We start from the raw sequence: 24,427 nt of genomic DNA on the forward strand, positions 1-24,427 counted from the left end.
TTCAGGCTCATATATTGATATCGAGTTATTCAGCTATTCACTCTACAGTGTGTTTGGTTTTATTTCTGAAGCTTAGTTAGTTTCTATAACCGTATTTTTAAAGTCTGTCCAAAGTCAAAAGTGATTTCGGCTACATGAAAGCATGAAATGATCGGTAACGAGTTGTGGCTGAGCTCTTGAATCTCGTTCGTTGTGGCATTATGTTCTAATTAACTGTCTTCGACTTTCAGTGCTGAAGCTGCTGAAAATGGCAACTGGCATGAGGGCGTTGCTGGACACCGTGGTACAAGCTTTGCCGCAGGTAATGAATAATGCCGACCTCCGCATCATGGTGATGGTGTCATTAACAACCTTTGTGGTCAGTGAGGCCGCTGACAAAGCTGTCATTAATAATGTATATAGAGTTCTTTTCACTAGAAATAATGCCTTCTGTGTGTAGACCGCAGCGTGGTCCCCCCTCAGCAGTACGTAGCACCGTATGGTCTGTGTGGTTTTGATATGGCGCTCTATAAAATATTCTGCAATATGCATAGTAAAATAAAATGAGACTAAGTAAGTTTAAGCTATGTGTATTGTGTAACACATTATAACACACACACAATGCTGAGGACACCGTGCAGATCAAAATGATCACAATATTTGCATAGCAAAATTGTCATAGTTTCTACAAAACGTGGGAATTTTAAAAATCTTTATCAACAATGCACTGTAAAAAAGTGCTTTAGGATAACATGATCTTCTACAGCAAGCAAGTTCACATGTGGTAAGTAATACAGTGACCAGATTTTTCTTGTCTCAACCTGGGACAGGAGGAGGGTGCTAGTGCGGTGCGCAAAACACGGCGCCTTGAAAAATGGGCGTTTCAATGACCGTGAAGGAAAATGGGTGTGTCCATGATATGGTGTGGGCAGAGCAAACTGTAATGTAACTGAGGCAGTGGGCCAGAGTTTCCTCCCAAAACATAGATAACCCCAAAGTAGCAAATGCAATCTCTATGACCATCAAATAACTGCAGCAACTGTTACATCTGACACATGAATGGCAATAACCGTTACCTCTGACAAATAAAATGCCACACTCGATTGCCTGATGAAGCGGGATGTTGGCCCGTGAAACGCGTTGCACATTTGGAGGATTGTCTTAATAAATGTCAAGGTTATATTTATAACGGCTTATTCTGCCTGGTCATTTATATACCTGAGGGAGGCGAGTCCAACCACTTCCTTCCTTTTAAAACAGTTTTTAGCTATTTTATCCTTTGTTGGCGCCTCTGTTATTTTCGTTTTATTACCAAAATGCAACTACCGTTACCTCTGACACATGAAATGCAGCAGAAAACGATTACTCCGACTCCGCAAATGGTAAATGAGGCAAACATTATCTCATACGGCCACAGAGCCTCACAGCTGGGACACCCGGCTGCCAAAAGTGGGACATAACCTGGGACACATTGCAGCCTGGGACAGGGGACCCTGAACCTGGGACTTGTCCCAGGTAAAACGGGACGCCTGGTCAGGGTATAAGTAACCAATGATGAGCGAAAATTGCAGATATTCTTTTTGCACTTATTTTTGCAAAAATAATGTTAAATTTGACTAACACTTTGATTTTTAAAATTTTTGTGAATTTTCATGCTAAACCTATTTTGGTTCCTGGACGTAGTTTCTACGTCCAGGAACCATGCGCACTACCGCGCGCTCCCGCGGCCAATCGCACGCGTGCACGCGCACTCCCGGCCGCGGATTCGGTAGCCACAGAATTAATGTATCGGGCTATGGTGCCCGATCATTGATTCCTCTCCCCCGCTGAAAAAGCGACAGCTTCTCTCGGAAGCTGCGCCTTTTCTGGCCATTCCCTCTCCGATGACTCACTCTAAGCGTGTGTTACGCTTAGAGTGATGTCATGTAAACAAACTCATGGCCGCCATCTTGTGGCCAAAAAGTAATACTACACCTGTAAAAAAAAAAAATGAACACACATTTACATTATAAATCTATTGTTTACCTCCCACCCTCCCAAAACTACCCAAATAAAATGTTTACTATAAAAAAAAAAAAAAACATTACAATAAAAAAAAAACATGTAAATATTTACCTAAGGGTCTAAACATTTTAAAAATCAATGTAAAGATGAAATATTTCTATATTTTTTTTATTTTAAACTTGTAAATAGTGATAGATGCAAAATGGAAAAAATGCACCTTTATTTCCAAATAAAATATTGTCGCCATACATTGTGATAGGGACATAATTTTAACGGTGTAATAACCGGGACATATGGGCAAATACAATACGTGAGTTTTAATTATGGAGGCATGTATTATTTTAAAACTATAATGGCTAAAAACTGAGAAGTAATGAATTTTTCCATTTTTTTCTTATTCTTCCTGTTAAAATGCATTTACAGTAAAGTGGCTCTTAGCAAAATGTACCCCCCAAAGAAAGCCTAATTGGTGGCGGAAAAAACAAGATATAGATCAGTGCATTGTGATAAGTAGTGATAAAGTTATAGGCTAATGAATGGGAGGTGAACATTTCTCACGTGAAAACGACGGAACCTGAATAGGTAAAACAACAATTTTTCATGTTTTCGCAATAAATAAAAATAATGATTTTTCATGCTTTTGTGGTAAAAATAATAATTTTTCGTATTTCCAACAATTTTTGTCATATTTTCGCAAACAATTTCTTGAAATTGAAAATGCCATTTTCAATTTGAAAAAAAATGACATTGGCAGAAATCTGCAAGCAACACCAGTGTTAACGGTATCATAGTGTGAATGCACCCTATAGTTAATACATTTTATACCTCCAACATAAACCAGTCTCAAAGTGACTCTTTCTGTTTCCACAGAAAGATAAGTGAGAAAAACTACTGTTTCCCTGAACACAAGACAGTTTCTTATATTAATTTTTGAACCAAAGAATGTGCTGCAGCTTATTTTCAAGGGATGTCTTATAATTCTATGAACACACAAGTTCCTGTGCTGTGTGTCCTGCTGCCTTCCCACTGTGCCACCTCTCCTACTGCTGGATCCACCTCTTGTCTACAGCTGTGCCCCCCTTGTACCTTTAGTGTTTTCCTTGTGTCCCATTCTGTACCCGCGTCCTCCACCTGTCCTCCTGTGTCGCACTCTGTTCTCAGTGTCCTCATGGTTTCCCCCATGTCTTGCCCGTGAGACGATGGGCTCCAGTAATAACTGAAGTTGCCATACTTTTTCCCCTTACTGCCGATAGGGCTTACTTTTGGGGAAGGGCTTACTTTTCAGTATGCTCGTTATTCCTGCTAGGGCTTACTTTCAGGGGAATTCTTAATTTTGAGGAAACAGGGTATGAACTAGTAGTTTACAAGTGGATATCTAATGATTTACCACTTTCGATAGCATGGAGCTTCTAAATGGCCACATTAGGTGGATTATTTGTGGATAACTGATTTTACTCTTTTCTTGATGCCTGATTGACAGGACAAATGTGTTCCCACTTTTATAAATGTGGCTATCAGTATCTGAAAAGTTCAGAGTAATAAAATAGGGAACTGAAAAGTTCAGAGTAAAAAAATTGAGATTTTTACTTTTTGCAGTAATTATATTGAAAATACCTGGCTGGCTGGGTCCTGTAGTTTCTTTTGCTGTTGAGATTACATTAAAATTTTATTGGACAGACCAAGTCTCTGGTTGCTGTCCAGACTCCTCCTCCACCCTATCTTTCTCCACATGAAGTTGTCAGGAATTAACTGGGAGAGGGCACAATTTGCATTATCTACTTAATGCAAGTTTTGCTAGGTAACTAGCACCATACAAAATAAATGGGATACAGTTGGGGACATCAAACTTGGAGAAGGACTTAGGAGTACTCATCGACAACAAGTTAAATAATCGCACTCAATGCCAAGCTGCTGCAGCTAAAGCTAACATTTTGGGATGCATTAAAAGACAAATAACATTTATATTGCGCTTTTCTCCTGGCGGACTCAAAGCGCCAGAGCAGCAGCCACTAGGACGCGCTCTATAGGCAGTAGCAGTGTTAGGGAGACTTGCCAAAGGTCTCCTACTGAATAGGTGCTGGCTTACTGAACAGGCAGAGCCGAGATTCGAAACCCTGGTCTCCTGTGTCAGAGGCAGAGACCTTAACCATTACACCATCCAGCCACCAAGGGAAACAAAAACTCGAGATGCTAGGATAATATTGCCCCTGTTTAAATCTCTAGTAATGCCACATCTGGAATATGGAATTCACTTCTGGGCACCACATTACAGGAAAGATATTGCAGTTTTAGAGCAGGTGCAGAGACGAGCAACAAAATTGATACGTGGGATGGAAGGTCTCACTTACCAAGAAAGGTTAGATAAACTGGGTTTATTTAGTCTAGAGAAAATACGCCTTAGAGGGGATCTAATTAACATGTATAAATACATCATAAGGCAATATAAAAGCTTGGCGGATGAGCTTTTTGTCCCTAGGCCTTCTCAAAGGACTAGCGGACATGATCTGTGCATGGAGGAAAAACGTTTTAGCCATTTATTTGGGAAAGGGTTCCTTACAGTAAGAGTGATTAAGATGTGGAATGTATTGCCACAGGAAGTAGTTATGGCAAATTCTATACCTGCATTTAAAGGGGGCTTAGATGCTTTCCTTGCGTTGAAAGACATCCATAGCTACAATTACTAGGCAATGCCTAATGATGTTGATCCAGGTTTTTTAATCTGATTGCCATCTGGAGTCGGGAAGGAATTTTTTTCCCTTTTGGGGCTAATTGGACCATGCCTTGTAAGGGTTTTTCGTCTTCCTCTGGATCAACAGGGATATGTGAGGGAGCAGGCTGGTGTTGTACTTTGTTTTCTGGTTGAACTTGATGGACGTATGTCTTTTTTCAACCCAAATAACTATGTAACTATGCAACTATGTAACATACATTACTCTATGGGCATAGCACACTTACACAAATAAACCTCGCATTACCTTGGTAACAAGGGTTACGCTAATTGCGCGGCACGCACTACCTTGTCAGCATGTAGACCACATGTGTCGAACTCCAGGCCCGGAGGGCCAGATACATGCTAGTTTTTAGGATGGATTGAGAAAGAAAGGAATGTGTTCTACCTGATGGACCACACCTTTCCTGATTTAGACCCACCAATTCATTTGAGCTGTATCAAAAATGTGTGAGGATCTCGGCCCTCGTAGGACTGGTTTGACGTACCCGATGTAGACAGTACAATGGCTGTGTGCTCCCTGTACATGGAAACTTGACTGGATTTTTGTGAATAATTCCCTTCATCTCCTTTTTCACCTTTACTACAAATGAAAAAGCTAGAAGGAAGAACGAGGGCTTTAATAATTCAGAATCAATGTCCACAAGTGTGATAATAGAGTGCATAACCTATTTCCAGATTACTATGAATGCAAATAGGTTGTGACATTTATTACCATCAATTTATTCTCCCAACCACACAACAGCAGCATATAGATGCACCCTGGCCATCCACCTTATCTCGTGAAAGGTATAAATAAAATATAAACCAGCAGGGACTTATGAGTACTTGCAAGGATCTTATATAAGCTCGATGCCTAAATCTTTACCTTGTTGTTTAGGGGGCTTCAGCATTGTAAAATGTATTCACTTTTTTACTACTTTGGCTTACAAATAAGCCTTATGCCTGATTTTGCAACTATGAATCATTGGAAATCAATGGCAGCATTTCCATAAATATAATAGTATACAGCTGTGCGTTTGAGTCAGTCTCTCTGCTTAGGCCAAAACTAAATCAGGGAGGGATCCAGCTGGAGAAAGGCCACTAATAGACAAGCTGGTAGCTTTCAAATTGCTAAAATGTTCATCCTGTCCCTTTGTATACCACAAATGATATCTGGTAAGGTTATACACAATTATTTTATTTTTTTTCAACTAGAAAGATCTGATCGATTGTTTCACTTTTTTGAATAATTTGAAAATATGAATCAATATACCATATTGGGGCTTTTTACAAAAATATAAAGAGTTACAAAGATAAGGAGTTACAAAGTACCCAGCAAGCTCATGGTGAACCAGAACTCTTAGGGTATTGTGTAAGGGCCCACAATGGACCTAAAAGCCCTCTTACTAAAGTGCTATGGAAAACAAAATTTTGCCTTCAGAAAGTATTTGCAATTATTCAGGTTGGAGTGAGTTCTTAGATGTCTGAGATGTTTAAGAAGGCAAACTTTTGTTTTCCACAGAAAGATCAATAAATGTTTTTCTCGATTGAAAAAAAAAAAACTTTTTGATTTTTCTATTCAATTGATCATTTTTTTCAGAAAAATGGGAACATTTATTAATTTGGTTGAATTGTGTATGATCACATTTGGAATTTTCATCTGACTCCATTCACCTACCTTGACTTTGTAGCAGTTCTGCCTAAGTGCTCCAATGTAATAATTTAGAGCATTAAGAGCAATGTTAAGCTGTGTGCACGTGTGCACACAGTAGATGAAACTCAGCCAAGGCAGCCTATGACTGCCTCTGCCATTAATTTAGCATGTGTACAGTAGAGATGGCCCTAACAATTTGCCGGCGAACATGTCCCGGCGAATTTCCGTTGTTCATGTTCTCAGCGAACTGTGAACATTTGTCGTGTTCGACCCGCCCCCCCCCCCCCCCCACATCATGAAGCCAAACTTTGACCCCTTACCTCGCAGTCAGCAGACACATGGCAGCCAATCAGCTAGAACACCCTCCTGGACCCCCCACCCCCTATTAAAAAAGCAGCTGCAGTGGCCATATTGGATTCATTCTCTGCTGGCTGCTGTTAGTGAGAGCAGGGTCAGACTTGCTGCAGATAGGTAGGGAAAGCATTAGCTAGGCCTGTGTTCTTGTTCCTCACTGGCTACTTGCTGAAAGCACCCCAAATAGCCCTTTTGAGGGCTAGTACATTGGTCTCCTGCTTTTTATTTTGAGTGTGACACTCCACAGCCCACTGACACCCATAGCTGTGCACACTACTGCTATTGTAGCCACATTAAGTTTTAGGCACAGTACCACTGCAGTGCTTTTTTTTTCACTGTATTCCGATATAACTAGGGGTGGGACGACGAATCCGGCGAATCCACGAATCCCTCGAATATTAGGAAATATTCGAGATTCGTGGATTCGAATCCCGACGCCATTTTCCACTATACGAATCCGCCGAATCCCGACGCCGCATCGCCGCGCATCCGCCGCTCGCACTCGTCCTCCTCCGACCTCATCCGACCCCCCCGCGCCTCCTCCGCTCGCCCCCCCTGCCCGCATCCACTCACCTATCCATAGCGGAGCGCAGAGCCGCAGACCTCTCGCCGACTTCCTGGTTCCCCCTAGTGACCGGCTTTTACAATGACGTCATCAGTAAAAGCCGGTCCGGCCACTAGAGGGAACAGGGAAGTAACGAAGAGGTCTGCCGCTCTGCGCTCCACGGGAAAGGTGAGTAGATTATTATGCAGGGGTGAGCGGAGGAGGCACGGGGGACGGAGGGGACCGTGGGGGGGTTGGCGGGGGAGGGGGGTTCTATCTACCTACATACCTACCTACCGACCTAACACTATCCCTACCTACCTACAGGCCGCTATACCTACCTACCTACAGGCCGCTATACCTACTTACCTACAGGTCCCTATACCTACCTAAAGGCCCCCTATACGCACCTACCTGCCTACCTAAAGGCCCCTATACCTACCTAAAGGCCCCTATACCTACCTACCTACCTACCTAATGGCCCCTATACCTACCTACCTACAGGCCACTATACCTACCTACAGGCCTCAATACCTACCCACCTACCTACAGGCCCCCTATACATACCTACCTACCTAAAGGCACCTATACCTACCTACCTACCGGACACTATACCTACCTACCTACAGGCAACTATACCTACCTACAGGCCACTATACCTACCTACCTACCTACCAGCCACTATCCTTACCTACCTACAGGCTGCTATACCTACCTACCTACCTACAGGCCGCTATACCCACCTACCTAAAGGCCCCCTATACCTACCTAAAGGCCCCCTATACGTACCTACCTACCTACCTACAGGCCACTATACCTACCTACAGGCCTCAATACCTACCTACCTACCTACAGGCCCCCTATACGTACCTACCTACCTAAAGGCACCTATACCTGCCTACCTACATACTTACCTATACTTAAGGCCCTATACCCTGCTACCTATACTGAAGGTCCCTTTACCTACCTACCTACCTAAAGGCCCCTATACCTACCTACCTACCTACCTAAAGGCCCCTATACCTACCTACAGGCCACTATACCTACCTACAGGCCTCAATACCTACCTACCTACCTACAGGCCCCCTATACGTACCTACCTACCTAAAGGCACCTATACCTGCCTACCTACATACTTACCTATACTTAAGGCCCTATACCCTGCTACCTATACTGCAGGTCCCTTTACCTACCTACCTACCTAAAGGCCCCTATACCTACCTACCTACATACCTACCTATACTTAAGGCCCTATACCCTGCTACCTATACTGAAGGTCCCTTTACCTACCTACCTACCTACCTACCTACACTGAAGGCACATGTACCTTACTACCTATACTGAAGGCCCCTATACCTAGCTACCTACCTATACTGAAGGCACATATACCCTGCTACCTATACTGAAGGCACATATACCCTGCTACCTATACTGAAGGCCCCTATACCTAGTTACCTACCAATACTGAAAGCACATGTACTGTGCTACCTATACTGAAGGCCCCTATACCTTGCTACCGATACTGAAGGCACATGTACCTTGCTACCGATACTGAAGGCCCATATACCCTGCTACCTATACTGAAGGCCCATATACCCTGCTACCTATACTGAAGGCCCATATACCCTGCTACCTATACTGAAGGCCCATATACCCTGCTACCTATACTGAAGGCCCATATACCCTGCTACCTATACTGAAGGCCCATATACCCTGCTACCTATACTGAAGGCCCATAAACCCTGCTACCTATACTGAAGGCCCCTATACCTTGCTACCTATACTGAAGGCCCATAAACCCTGCTACCTATACTGAAGGCCCCTATACCTTGCTACCTATACTGCAGGCCCCTATACCTTGCTACCTATACTGAAAGCTACCAATATTGAAGGCACCCATACCTAGCTAGCTATACTGAAGGCACCTTTACCTCGCTACCTATGCCTGGGTACCTATACTGCGGGCAACTATACCACGGATCGCACAATTCTTATGTGCAGGATTCGTTAGATTCGGGATTCGAAAGGTTCGAGATATTCGAGAACCTTTTTAGATTCGGATCCGGATTCGGATTCGAAGAAATTGTGGATTCGTCCCATCCCTAGATATAACTATTGCATTCCTCTGTTTGTGACACTCCACAGCCCATTGACACCCATAGCTGTGCACACTACTGCTATTGTGGCCACATTACGTTGCAGGCACAGTACCACTCCAGTGAATTATTTGTAGGAACGTACTGTGATTTCTGCCCTTTAAGGTTTCAAACCCGACTCTGCATCTACTCTGTCATTTTTGGTGGGACTTTTCCCATGGATCCCCCTGCGGCATGCCACAGTCCAGGTGTTAGACCCCTTGAAACAACTTTTCCATCACTTTTGTGGCTAGAAAAAGTTCCTGCAAGTTTTAACATTCCCCTGCCTATTGAAGTCTATTGCGGTTTACATGTTCATGAACATTTGCAGAAGTTCATGTTCGCTGTTCGCGAACCCAAAATTTGATGATTGCGACATCTCTAGTGTACAGTGGCCTTTGATATCCACCGATTCCTGTTCCAGTGATCAGCCTAACACTGGTCAAGAGCATTGTTCTCCTCATTTAGCCCACCCCACCGCGTGATGTCAGTCGTGTCGTATGCCACAGCATCTGTACAATTCCAGCCCTTCAATGTGGCCTGGGAGATTGAGTTACAGTTCCTGCTGGGTGACATGCCTCATACAGGCGTCTTCAGTGTCATGGCACAAGGATGTCAAACTCATCCTTCCGTTTTTTTGTTGTTTTTTTCAATGATGTAGATATCTTTTGATCCATACCTTCAAGATGAAAACAAGATTATTTATATATAGCGTGCAGACACAAGTTTGTGTTTTTGTATGGTGAAAAAGTATTAACAAAACAATAAACAGAAGTATAAACAATCTTGTTTTTTTCCCCCGATGTAAATAAAGGGTTCCTTGGGAAGTCTTACTAGTAGTGTTTGTGTTCGAGTTACTCCCAAGTTTGACCCAAACAGCCATTGTCCAAGTTAATCTCAAGTTTGACCCAAACAGCCATTGTCCAAGCCAAACTGAAGAAACCTGATTATTGCCCACATCTGGGCTTTTGCAGTCAGGTGGCTACGTAACCATCCACTGTCATCCAGTTTTTTCTATCCATAACCAGCCATGGGCTTTTGAGTCCAGAAAGACTCCAATTCGGAATTCTAATGAAGTCTAATGACTTCAGGGATGGGGGGGTTAACTTACCTAGAAGTCTTTGGGATGTCTGCATTTCATTACGCATCATAGGAGTAATGAAAGCAGCATTGCATTACTCACTACCGTGCTTCCTCTTTCAAGCCGGAAGGAGGAAGCGCGTTAGTGAGTGGTGGAACGTGACTTTCATTCCGCCTAACAGGCGTAATGGAACACAGACGTCCCGAAGACTTCTGAATATGTTAACGCCCCCTGTCCCGCAGTCACACCTGAAGTCATTAGACTTCATTAGAATTCCGAATTAGAGTCCGTCTGGACTTGAAAGCCCATGCCTATTCACAACTGTATTTCAATGTGGTGTTGTCCATTTTTTAAGAAAGTGCAGAACTCGAAGGAAAACTGGTGGAATTAGACAGCAACTGAAACCTTTCTACAGTAAGAATAGAATTCAGCTCAGTTTTTTTGTTGTTGTTTTTTTGTTTGTTTGCACTGTCTGAGGAAAGGGACCTGATAGGCCCCGAAACAATTGTCACATTTCATGTGCTGATGAAGCAATAAAGAAGATTATTGCAACTTGAACTGGTGTGCGAGCCTGGACTTATATTACACGACTTATATTACAGAATTCAGCTCAAGACTTACTTTGAACGTTAGAAATAATTTGACCAAACTTAATTGGAGGGAAATTTGACCAACACTACTACCAGTTCTTGGAAATAAATCAGAAAGGGATGTGTAGGCTGACATTTGTACCTCAAATTCTAGTTATCTGGTTGCTATTATGTGTAAGCCTGCAGTAACTGAGTCACTTCTAGGGATGGTCTGAGATGCTGATTTCCAATTCCAAGGAAATTCCGATATTTGCCAATGCCGATTCCGCGGATTTCAGATTTCTGTTTTCTGATTTCTGAGTAATCTTTTTTTGGTCACTTATTGCATATTGTGATTAGCCAAATACTTGCAAGTTGGCTCTGCAATCTCTGATTGGTCCAGTGTTCCCGACCCGAGTACTGTGATTGAGCAAAAATTACAATTAAAATTTCAGTAATGCAGTATTTTTGCAAGAAATCTGATTTTGGGGTCCCCGGTATGGTCGTAACCTCTGCATCCCCTATTGCTACGCCAGTCCTCAAACTTTCTGAGAGAGCATACTGACTTTATGCGGGTACCTTGGGTTTGAAGAGGTTTGATTCGACCACAGTGGACTATTACTTATATTTTACACACTTCATCACAATTTTTTTCGACATGGCGTCGTACAAGAAAAAAGCAATCTTTTGCGTTCTGAGACTGTGAGAGATGTTTCCCTGTGGCGGTAAAACCATCATAAATTACAGAGAAGTGTTGCCAGCAGACATTCTTCTGCATGGTTAATGTCTGGGAGATATTTCAGTGAGACGTTCCACTATTGTAAATAACAAAGTGGCTGTACAGGCAAATATTCTTTATGATTTGAGAGTTATAAATGTTTAATCGAGACAGTAAACCATAGTAAACCACCAGACGAGCCTTGCAAGCAAGCGCGGACAGAAAATAGGAAGTGTAGACAGAGCAGTTTTGGCAGCACAAGAGGGACCTACATGATATCAAGCAAGTGTTTCTAAAGCCTAGCAGATTAAGGTAAAGGGAATATTTACATCCCTCATTCCACTGACCTGAAGTATTACTTTAAAGAGGACCCGAGGTGGGGATCTTAGAATAAAATCTATACACAGAGGCTGGGTCTGGCTATAGTGCCCATCCTCTGTTGCTAGTTGAATCCCCCCTAAGTCCCCCCTGCGCTCCGCTCTCCCCCATAAATTACAGCCGCACTGTCGGACAATGTTTACCTCACAACTTGTCACTCACGCCGCTCCCCCCGCCTCCTGCAGAGCGCCGGTCCCCGCTCGCGTCCCTTCCCTCCAATCAACAGGGAGGGAAGGGATGGGGCGGGGACCGGCGCTCTGCAGGAGGCGGGGGAGCAGAGTGAGTAACACAAGGTAGATAAACATAGCCTGCTGCGACACGCTGCTATAAGTTATGGGGGGACTTAGGGGGGATTCAACTAGCAACAGAGGCTGGGCACTATAGCCAGACCCAGCCTCTGTGTACAGATTTTATTCTAAGATCCCCACCTCGGGTTCTCTTTAAGGCCTTTTTTCTCAGTAAAATCTGAAAGTGACAACATGTATATGCTTCCTGTTTTAAGAAGACTATACTATATATATTAACCACTTCAGGACCACAGTCTTTTCGCCCCTTAAGGACCAGAGCCTTTTTCTCCATTCAGACCACTGCAGCTTTCACGGTTTATTGCTCGGTCATACAACCTACCACCTAAATGAATTTTACCTCCTTTTCTTGTCACTAATACAGCTTTCTTTTGCTGCTATTTGTTTGCTGCTGCGAGTTTTAGTTTTTATTATATTCATCAAAAAAGACATGAATTTTGGCAAAAAAATGACTTTTTTAACTTGCTGTGCTGACATTTTTCAAATAAAGTAAAATTTCCTATACATTTGAGCGCGAAAGTTATTCTGCTACATGTCTTTGATAAAAAAAAAACCATTCAGTGTATATTTATTGGATTGGGTAAAAGTTATAGCGTTTACAAACTATGGTGCCAAAAGTGAATTTTCCCATTTTCAAGCATCTCTGACTTTTCTGCGCACCTGTCAGGTTTCATGAGGGGCTAAAATTCCAGGATAGTACAAATACCCCCCAAATGACCCCATTTTGGAAAGAAGACATCCCAAAGTATTCAGTGAGAGGCATGGTGAGTTCATAGAAGATTTTATTTTTTGTCACAAGTTAGCGGAAAATGACACTTTCTGACAAAAAAAAGAAAAAAAAAAGTTTCCATTTCTTCTAACTTGCGACAAAAAAAAATGAAATCTGCCACAGACTCACTATGCTCCTCTCTGAATACCTTGAAGTGTCTACTTTCCAAAATGGGGTCATTTGTGGGGTGTGTTCACTGTCCTGGCATTTTGGGGGGTGCCTAATTGTAAGCACCCCTGTAAAGCCTAAAGATGCTCATTGGACTTTTGGCCCCTTAGCGCAGTTAGGCTGTAAAAAAGTGCCACACATGTGGTATTGCCATACTCAGGAGAAGTAGTATAATGTGTTTTGGGGTGTATTTTTACACATACCCATGCTGGGTGGGAGAAATATCTCCGTAAATGACAATTGTTTAATTTTTTTTACACACAATTGTCTATTTATAGAGATATTTCTCCCACTCAGCATGGGTATGTGTAAAAATACACCCCAAAACACATTATACTACTTCTCCTGAGTACGGCGATACCACATGTGTGGCACTTTTTTGCACCCTAACTGCGCTAAGGGGCCCAAAGTTCAATGAGTACCTTTAGGATTTCACAGGTCATTTTGAGAAATTTCGTTTCAAGACTACTCCTCACGGTTTAGGGCCCCTAAAATGCCAGGACAGTATAGGAACCCCACAAATTACCCCATTTTAGAAAGAAGACACCCCAAGGTATTCCGTTAGGAGGATGGTGAGTTCATAGAAGATTTTTTTTTTTTGTCACAAGTTAGCGGAAATTGATTTTAATTGTTTTTTTTCACAAAGTGTCGTTTTCCGCTAACTTGTGACAAAAAATAAAATCTTCTATGAACTCACCATACTCCTAACGGAATACCTTGGGGTGTCTTCTTTCTAAAATGGGGTCATTTGTGGGGTTCCTATACTGCCCTGGCATTTTAGGGGCCCTAAACCGTGAGGAGTAGTCTTGAAACCAAATGTCGCAAAATGACCTGTGAAATCCTAAAGGTACTCATTGGACTTTGGGCCTCTTAGCGCACTTAGGGTGCAAAAAAGTGCCACACATGTGGTACCGCCGTACTCAGGAGAAGTAGTATAATGTGTTTTGGGGTGTATTTTTACACATACCCATGCTGGGTGGGAGAAATATCTCTGTAAATGACAATTGTTTGATTTTTTTTTACACACAATTGTCCATTTACAGAGAGATTTCTCCCACCCAGCATGGGTATGTGTAAAAATACACCCCAAAACACAATATACTACTTCTTCTGAGTACGGCGATACCACATGTGTGACACTTTTTTGCAACCTAGGTGCGCTAAGGGGCCTAACGTCCTATTCACAGGTCATTTTGAGGCATTTGGATTCTAGACTACTGCTCACGGTTTAGGGCCCCTAAAATGCCAGGGCAGTATAGGAACCCCACAAGTGACCCCATTTTAGAAAGAAGACACCCCAAGGTATTCTGTTAGGAGTATGGTGAGTTCATAGAAGATTTTTTTTTTTGTCACAAGTTAGCGGAAAATGACACTTTGTGAAAAAAAAAACAATACATATCAATTTCCGCTAACTTGTGACAAAAAATAAAATCTTCTATGAACTTATCATACACCTAACAGAATACCTTGGGTGTCTTCTTTCTAAAATGGGGTCACTTGTGGGGTTCCTATACTGCCCTGGCATTTTAGGGGCCCTAAACCGTGAGGAGTAGTCTTGAACCCAAATGTCTCAAAATGACCTGTGAAATCCTAAAGGTACTCATTGGACTTTGGGCCCCTTAGCACAGTTAGGCTGCAAAAAAGTGTCACACATGTGGTATCGCCGTACTCAGAAGAAGTAGTATAATGTGTTTTGTGGTGTATTTTTACATATAACCATGCTGGGTGGGAGAAATATCTCTGTAAATGACACATTTTTGATTTTTTTTACACACAATTGTCCATTTACAGAGAGATTTCTCCCACCCAGCATGGATATGTGTAAAAATACACCACAAAACACATTATACTACTTCTCCTGAGTATGGCGATACCACATGTGTGACACTTTTTTGCAGCCTAGGTGCGCTAAGGGGCCCAACGTCCTATTCACAGGTCATTTTGAGGCATTTGTTTTCTAGACTACTCCTCACGGTTTAGGGCCCCTAAAATGCCAGGGCAGTATAGGAACCCCACAAGTGACCCCATTTTAGAAAGAAGACACCCCAAGGTATTCCGTTAGGGGTATGGTGAGATCATAGAAGATTTTATTTTTTGTCACAAGTTAGTGAAAAATGACACTTTGTGAAAAAAACAATAAAAATCCAATTTCCGCTAACTTTTGACAAAAAATAAAATCTTCTATGAACTCATCATACACCTAACAGAATACCTTGGGGTGTCTTCTTTCTAAAATGGGGTCACTTGTGGGGTTCCTATACTGCCCTGGCATTTTACGGGCCCAAAACTGTGAGTAGTCTGGAAACCAAATTTCTCAAAATGACTGTTCAGGGGTATAAGCATCTGCAAATTTTGATGACAGGTGGTCTATGAGGGGGCAAATTTTGTGGAACCTTTCATAAGCAGGGTGGCCTCTTAGATGACAGGATGTTTTGGGCCTGATCTGATGGATAGGAGTGCTAGGGGGGTGACAGGAGGTGATTGATGGGTGTCTCAGGGGGCGGTTAGAGGGGAAAATAGATGCAATCAATGCACTGGGGAGGTGATCGGAAGGGGGTCTGAGGGGGATCTGAGGGTTTGGCCGAGTGATCAGGAGCCCACACAGGGCAAATTAGGGCCTGATCTGATGGGTAGGTGTGCTAGGGGGTGACAGGAGGTGATTGATGGGTTTCTCAAGGTGTGATTAGAGGGGGGAAATAGATGCAAGCAATGCACTAGCGAGGTGATCAGGGCTGGGGTCTGAGGACGTTCTGAGGTGTGGGCGGGTGATTGGGTGCCCGCAAGGGGCAGATTAGGGTCTAATCTGATGGGTAACCGTGACAGGTGGTGATAGGGGGTGATTGATGGGTAATTAGTGGGTGTTTAGAGGAGAGAAGAGATGTATACACTGCACTTGGGAGGTGATCTGATGTCGGATCTGCGGGCGATCTATTGGTGTGGGTGGGTGATCAGATTGCCCGCAAGGGGCAGGTTAGGGGCTGATTGATGGGTGGCAGTGACAGGGGGTGATTGATGGGTGGCAGTGACAGGGGGTGATTGATAGGCGATTGACAGGTGATCAGTGGGTTATTACAGGGAATAACAGATGTAAATATTGCACTGGCGAATTGATAAGGGGGGGTCTGAGGGCAATCTGAGCGTGTGGGCGGGTGATTGGGTGCCCGCAAGGGGTAGATTAGGGTCTAATCTGATGGGTAACAGTGACAGGTGGTGATAGGGGGTGATTGATGGGTAATTAGTGGGTGTTTAGAGGAGAGAAGAGATGTATACACTGCACTTGGGAGGTGATCTGATGTCGGATCTGCGGGCGATCTATTGGTGTGGGTGGGTGATCAGATTGCCCGCAAGGGGCAGGTTAGGGGCTGATTGATGGGTGGCAGTGACAGGGGGTGATTGATGGGTGGCAGTGACAGGGGGTGATTGATAGGTGATTGACAGGTGATCAGTGGGTTATTACAGGGAATAACAGATGTAAATATTGCACTGGCGAATTGATAAGGGGGGGTCTGAGGGCAATCTGAGCGTGTGGGCGGGTGATTGGGTGCCCGCAAGGGGTAGATTAGGGTCTAATCTGATGGGTAACAGTGACAGGTGGTGATAGGGGGTGATTGATGGGTGATTGATGGGTAATTAGTGGGTGTTTAGAGGAGAGAATAGATGTAAACAATGGATTTGGGAGGTGATCTGATGTCGGATCTGCGGGCGATCTATTGGTGTGGGGGGGTGATCAGATTGCCCGCAAGGGGCAGGTTAGGGGCTGATTGATGGGTGGCAGTGACAGGGGGTGATTGACGGGTGATTGACGGGTGATTGACAGGTGATTGACAGGTGATTGACAGGTGATCAGGGGGGATAGATGCATATAGTACACGGGGGGGGGGGTCTGGGGAGAATCTGAGGGGTGGGGGGTGATCAGGAGGGGGCAGTGGGCAGGGGGGGGGGATAAAAAAAAAAATAGCGTTGACAGATAGTGACAGGGAGTGATTGATGGGTGATTAGGGGGGTGACTGGGTGCAAACAGTGGTCTGGGGGGTGGGCAGGGGGGGGTCTGAGGGGTGCTGTGGGCGATCAGGGGGCAGGGGGGGGGAAATCAGTGTGCTTGGGTGCAGACTAGGGTGGCTGCAGCCTGCCCTGGTGGTCCCTCGGACACTGGGACCACCAGGGCAGGAGGCAGCCAGTATAATAGGCTTTGTATACATTACAAAGCCTATTATACATATGTGCAGCGGCGATCCGGGTGGTAGTAACCCGCCGGCGCTTCCGAACGGCCGGCGGGTTACTACGAGCGGTGGGCGGAGCCAGTCCCCGGCGGCTGATCGCGTCACGAATGACGCGATCGCCGCATAGCCACTCCCGCAGCCGCCCCCGCCGATGGGCGTATTGCGGTCGTTTGGGCCCGGACTTTGCCGCCGCCCATCGGCTGGGGGCGGTCCTCAAGTGGTTAAAGAGGTACTGTAACCAAGGATTGAACTTCTTCCAAATTAATAGCTGATACCCCTTTTTCACATGATAAATCATTACCTTTTCTTTAATAGATCATCAGGAAAACCATATGGCTGATATTGTGGTGAAACCCCTCCCACAGTATGATGTCAGGGCCATGGTCCTGACAGTTTCCTGTCTGTGAACCTTGTTGCATTATGGGGAATAAAAGCTGTTTCCAACTGCCAAGCAACCAGTATCTCCCGCTGTGCATATGTACATCTATAAAAAACAACCTTTTAGCCTATCGCATTGTTGTGGGTGTGGTTATAGATAATGGCAGTCCGTGCTGTTTTTTTTCATGCCTGCCAGTAGTAAAGATGCTGACCTGCAGGCTGATTGTGGATCAAACAATATGAACAAATTACATGGCGAATGTCAATCATGTCTTGATCTCTCTTCAATTTTGTAACTTCTCACTTTGCAATGTATTGATTTATTTTCTTCCCTTCTTTAATCTCAGTGAAGCCTTTTTTTGAACATTCTGTAAACTTCTGATATTAAAAACAAGGAACACCAAGAGCCCCAATAGTGTAGTATGTACTGGTAAATGGTTACTAGATAGAGTAAATATTAATACTCACAAACCAGGGTTACCATTAGGCAACCACTGTAAAGGCAGGTGGGGAGATTTTCCTGACCCCACTCAGGAATAAGAAGTCGCTCTCTGTAGATGAGAAAAAGGGGGTTCAACCCTCCACCCAGGGTGGCCTCAATATTATGCAGGAGAACAGAGGCGCCAAAAGGATAAAAGTAAGCTAAATGAGCTTAAAAAAAACAAATTCTTGGTAAATAGAGGAGGTAGTGGTGGACTTACCTCCTCCAAGTAGACACACAACGACACAATAGCATATGTGGTCAGTAGAAGAGCCAGGCACCTCTGTCTCACAGAGGTGCCTGGCTCTTCTACTGACCACATATGCAATTGCTCCGTTGTTATTGCCTGATGAAATGAGATCAAACCTGCGAAATGGATTGCATATTTGGAGTTCATAAATAAAATATATTGACTGTCTTTACTACAGTCATTGTGTGTCTACTTGGAGGAGGTAAGTCCACCACTACCTCCTCTATTTACCAAGAATTTAGTTTTTTAAGCTCATTTAGCTTCCTTTTATCCTTTTGGCGCCTCTGTTCTGCATAAACTTCTGATATTGTATTTCTAGATGAGTGCGTTCACCAAAACCTCATATCACATGCGCTGCTTCTTGATCTTTCCTCCGCTACATTTAATTAACAGCAGTTTGGTCAAATAGTCAAAACTGTGAACTAAAAAGTTAGATCGTCCAGAGGCTTCCTCTGTCTACCTCCACCTTGCTGTTCCAGCCCAGCACTGTGTCCTCCTAAAGCCTGAGGCCAAGCTCCTGTATGTAAACCAGTATGGTTGCACTGTTCTTGTGCAGTAGTACAGACTCGGACTTTGCCAGGAAAAAAAAAGAGCCCATTTGGGTCTGTACTACTGTGCAGTTGCATTGTGGCTCGTGTCTGCACAGTAGGATGTAGCTGCTTGGGCTTCACCAGAAAAAGCCAAGCCCAATCAGCTCCGTGCTACTGCACAGGTATGAGCTGTCAGTAAGGGCCTGTCAATGGTTTTCGTGAGGCCACAGCATTGGCACAGGCCAGTGGAGGAGGATGGGGAAGCCTCCTGAGAAATAGATGAACGTGATCGCATCCGCTCTACTGTGTAGGCAAAAAAGGACTCGCAGTAAAGTGGATCGATCGGGTTCAGCTATTTCCACCTTAACCCAAAGGAAGAGCGACTAGTGGGCCTGCGCAGGATCGCGGTAGGTAAATATTTACCTTGCCACACTTTGGGGGACCCTGGCACTTGAACTGAGGGACGAAGGAAGACTGGGAAGCCTTGTTAGGGTCCAGAGGCTTCCCCCTCCCAAGGTAAGTATCCCCCAGAGGGATTTTTTTTCTTACAGGCCTTATTTAACCACTTAACGTCCGCCTAACGCCAATAGGCGGCAGCTGGTCGTAAGTGGATTTACATGGATACGGCCACACTTTCGAGCGGCCGTTCCATGTCAGTTCATGGAGGGTGTCTCCGTGAACAGCCTGTAAGCCTCCGATTGTGGCTCGCAGGCTAAATGTAAACACGCGGGGAAGAAATCCCCAGTGTTTAGCTGCTGCCGCAGCAGCGCCGTAAAGGAGATCAGTGATCCCCGGCCTCTGATTGCAGCACAGATCTGACAAATGCCAGCCGGTCCTCAAGTGGTTAAGGAAAAGAAACTGTACTGACCTACATTAGAATGTAGTAAATTGTTCAGGATACCAAATTTTACATTGATTATCCTGGTTTCAGCATCAGAAATACTTCCTAAATCTATATATATTGATGTATATTGGTATGTAGCCCCACCCACCCAGTGATGTTTATCCTTTGCAAACTTATTTTGAGAAACAACATTATTTCTATGTAACCTATCAATTTCTTATTGTTGCCCACTAGGACATGACAATTACCGATTCCGTCGGATATTCCTTTTTTGAGAGTCGCCTTTCTGATTTCTGCCGAATTCTGCGATAATCGGAATTTCAGCTTTTTGTATTCCGCAGAATGCTTTTTTTTTTTTTTGTTATTTTTTGTCGATAAAGTTAATCAACTGTAAAAAGAAAGACAAATATATATTTTTTGCTTAGTCTTATGCAAAACATGACTAATAAATTACTCCTCAAAAATTTGAAATCAGAAAAAAAACTGAAAATCAGAAATTGGCATTGATGGAAATTGAAATTTCCACGCTATTGGAAATGGGCAGCACGGCGGCTTAGTGGTTAGCACTCTGCAGCGCTGGGTCCAAGGTTCAAATCCCAGCCAGGGCAACATCTGCAAGGAGTTTGTATGTTCTCCCCGTGACTGTGTGGGTTTCCTCCGTGTACTCCGGTTTCCTCCCACATCCCTAAAAACATACAGATAGGTTAATTGGTTCCCCAAAATTGGTCCTAGACTATGATACATGTACAACACGATACATAGACTTATGACTATGGTAGGGATTAGATTGTGAGTCCCTCTGAGGGACAGTTAGTGACAAGACTATATACTCTGTACAGCGCTGCGGAAGATGTTGGCGCTATATTAATACTAAATAATAATGGGCATTTTTGACCATCCCCAAGTATTCTAGGCATTTCTAGCTTCAGAGCTTCAGAACCTCAAGCCATACAGGCTACTCAATAGCCTTTATGACTTGACATTATGCACACTGCAGTGATAATTACCATAAAGTAGACGTTTTGGTTTTTATTAAGAGGAGTAAAAAAAAAAAGGCAGAAGAAGAAATATGAAGAATCTCAGAACTTTCCGCTCACATTTCATATCCTCTCGTCTCATCACAGAGCACATTAATAGAACACTTAAAAGAAACTAGTTCAACCAAATACTCTATGTTGAAATGGACATTTGAACAGCAAAAGATCTCTTCACAGGAATTTAAGGTCAATGTTTTTTACAAAGGGGCATTCTAAAATAAATATGTAGAAGCTTTCCAGAGGCGCCAATAGAATAAAAGTCACTTAAACGAGCTTAAAACCGATGGGGCAGAGGCGCTCAGTGTGGTTTTGATGCTGTTAAGCTGTATGCTCCTTTTTTCATTGGCCTGATGAAGCGGGATTGAGCCCGTGAAACGCGTTGCCTATTTTTACTGTGGAGTATAAATAAATTGTTGTTTGACTGTTGATGCCACAGTCCTTCCTTTGTTTGCTTTGTCCGCATGGATGGGATAGGCCCACCACTGCCCCATCGGTTTTAAGCTCGTTTAAGTGACTTTTATTCTATTGGCGCCTCTGGAAAGCTTCTACATATTGCTAAGTCCACCCTTGGTGGAGGGTTGTACCCATCTTCTTCCCATCTACAGAGAGCGACTTTTAATCCTGAGTGGGGTCAGGTTAATCTCCCCACCTGCCTTCACAGTGGTTGCCTAATGGTAACCCTGGTTTGTGAGTATTAAATTGTTATATTACTCATTATTAATTATCATCTATACAATATCACACTATTGGGCTCTTGGTGTCCCCCCTCCCCTTATTCTAAAATAAATGGGTGTCTGAGAATGTAATAAAATGCCGCTCCTAAACGCAAGGGTTCAGCTTTGATAACAATCATGAATTCCAATTTATGAAGGTATGATATGTAGCTAGTAATTGTAAATGAGCATGAAGTAAGTGGCCTTGATAGGAAATAATTATAATGTTACTAGTAAAAAGGCCCGCCCGTTAAAATATGGGCGCTAGGGCACAGCCGATACCCCCCACAATGCACGCACATACGCCTCCCGCTTGCTCGTTCCCCACCACACTCTGAAGTATATGCACACAAGGAGCTGCTTGCTTGGCAGTTGGGAAAAGCTGTTATTTCCCACAATACAATGAGAACCTCTGTGAACCACACACAGCAAACTGTCAGATCCGGTCCTGTGTCCTAACTGCCCTGGCTGCGCACATGCTCAGTACAAAAAAGTGAGGGACACACAACCATTCAGTTGATGACGCAGGGACACTTGCATTTTATTGTATAGGATATCTCATTGCTCGTAAGATTTTTGCTTTCTTTTGAATATTAATCTAATGTATGTTGTCATTATGGTTGATTTTTTTCTACTGTGCCCAGGCACTCAATAATACATTCTACATTGCTACAATGCAAGTCAGCCATGTTCTGATACTCTCTCTGCCGATCGTAACTGTGGATCAGTTACTGTCTTAAAGTAACAAAAAGCTTTTGATCATGATTTTCGAGTAATTATGGTTAACCACTTCAGCCCGAGAACAATTTTCACAAATAGGCGCTGTCCCATTCATTCGGCAATAACTTTATCAGTACTTATCACACCTAAATGATCTATATATTGTTTTTTTCAGGACAAATTCGGCTTTTAGTGTGTGTTAATTTTATTTAGTAATCACCTTATTTTCTATGCATTTTAAAGGGAAAATAAGGGAATTTTTTTTAAAACAAACTATTTCTCCATTTACATCCATTATACCTTTACATTAAACAGTGCTGACTATAAGTTAAACCCAGTAATTTTATTTGCTCATCCATCCTGGTTATTGCAACATTTAGATTATGTTCTTAGCACAATGTATGGTGACAGTATTGTATTTGGAAATACATTTGTCTTTTTTGTGTTTTTTGTTTCCTCGTTGTACACTATCAATGATTACAAGGCTTTATTTTCAAAAATAATAGTAATATACCCTCATGGCGTACATATTTAAAAAACCAGGTTCCTAAGGTAACAATATATGTTTTTTCTTTTATATTCTGTCACTTTGTTTTCATTTTACAAATCTTTTATTTTGGTACATAATATGCGAAATTTAATTTCTTTTGATTCAGTTCGTGACTAACAAAAATACAGGAGACATGCGCTTCAACCCTAAAACTCTTTAAACTCTATTCTACTACTTATCACTGTTAAAATGATACCACATATGTCTCTTGTAGTGTTGCTAAAGCTTTCCCAAGTTTGATCATAATTTTGAAAATGACTTTTTATGTTTGATTGAGTTTGTCCCTACCTATTTCTCATGTGATGTGGGTCACAGCTTTAAGACACACCAAAATGTATTCTATCTCCTCTTGGTTAAAATGATACCACATGTGCCTCATTTAGTAACAAACTGGTGGTGCACTCTCCAAATATATTCGTCCAGTTTTCTTTAAGTGGTTAAATAATCAAAGTAGTGATCTCCACTGTGTAAGCTCAAAATGCCTCTCCATAAGTAAAACAAACTGGGCCGGACAACCTTGTTTTCAAAATGTGGAGAACAAAGTATCAGTGATAGGTTACTTTAGAAATGAGGTCTCTCAGTGACGCACATCCTCAAATGTCTTCTGTAAATCAATGCAGAAAATGTCAATGCCATAGAAGAACATAACAGTTAGTTTTTTTCCCAAAAGTCTTTTTGTCTTTTATCTCCAAACAAAAAAAAAGCCTTCCCTTTCTGTATTTGGCTAAGTAGTGTTTTCTGTAATGGCGCACTCTGTAACTTTTGTTTTTTAGCAATGCTTGTAATGCCACCATTCTGATCCATACCATTCCGAATCTGCTATTGATTGTTTTTGGTCCATTTCCCTCAGGGAGCAGGGCTCCCCAAACCGGCATAATGGAGAATGAAAACTCCAGATGCATTTCATTTTAAGGAGGGGGGGATGACAGAAGGTGTAATGAGATCTGTGTCATTCTCCTGATAGATGAGTTGGCCCTGAGCAAGCCTTATTCCAGTGAAGCTCTCACAGTAGATCATTAAGAAAATAACGAAAAAAGACAACAGCAATATCGATTTCAAATAAGACCGGTGCTCTTACATCAGGCCAGCTGATTTTCGTTTCATATTGCTGCCTCTACATTACAGAATTCTCTTGAGGCCTTGAGTACACTCCGGTATTCAACCAATTTATAGACTCGTCTGTGATCTTTCCCCTTCTGTCCCGTGTACCAGTTGTTCTTTTAAAGTCACTAATCGGCAGAGAAGCTTCCGGCTGTTGTCTCAATTCCCAGCAGCAGAAGGGTTTGGGCAACCGATAATTTGACTGTCTGCTTGTGTTTCCAAGACGTTCCACAGT

At 43.0% G+C, this 24,427-nt stretch overlaps 1 protein-coding gene across 2 annotated transcripts in view; it reads left to right on the plus strand.

Moving 5' to 3' along the window:
- CACNA1I (calcium voltage-gated channel subunit alpha1 I) overlaps positions 1-24,427 on the plus strand; it is a 614,989-nt gene that overhangs the window by 489,390 nt on the left and 101,172 nt on the right. For both annotated transcript variants that reach the window (XM_068252020.1, XM_068252021.1), the window contains one exon: positions 231-301. In XM_068252020.1, coding sequence (XP_068108121.1) covers positions 231-301 — 71 coding nt within the window. The remainder of the gene's footprint in view (positions 1-230; positions 302-24,427) is intronic.

The sequence above is a fragment of the Hyperolius riggenbachi genome, chromosome 9, assembly GCF_040937935.1.
Source record: "Hyperolius riggenbachi isolate aHypRig1 chromosome 9, aHypRig1.pri, whole genome shotgun sequence".
Lineage (NCBI taxonomy): Eukaryota > Metazoa > Chordata > Amphibia > Anura > Hyperoliidae > Hyperolius > Hyperolius riggenbachi.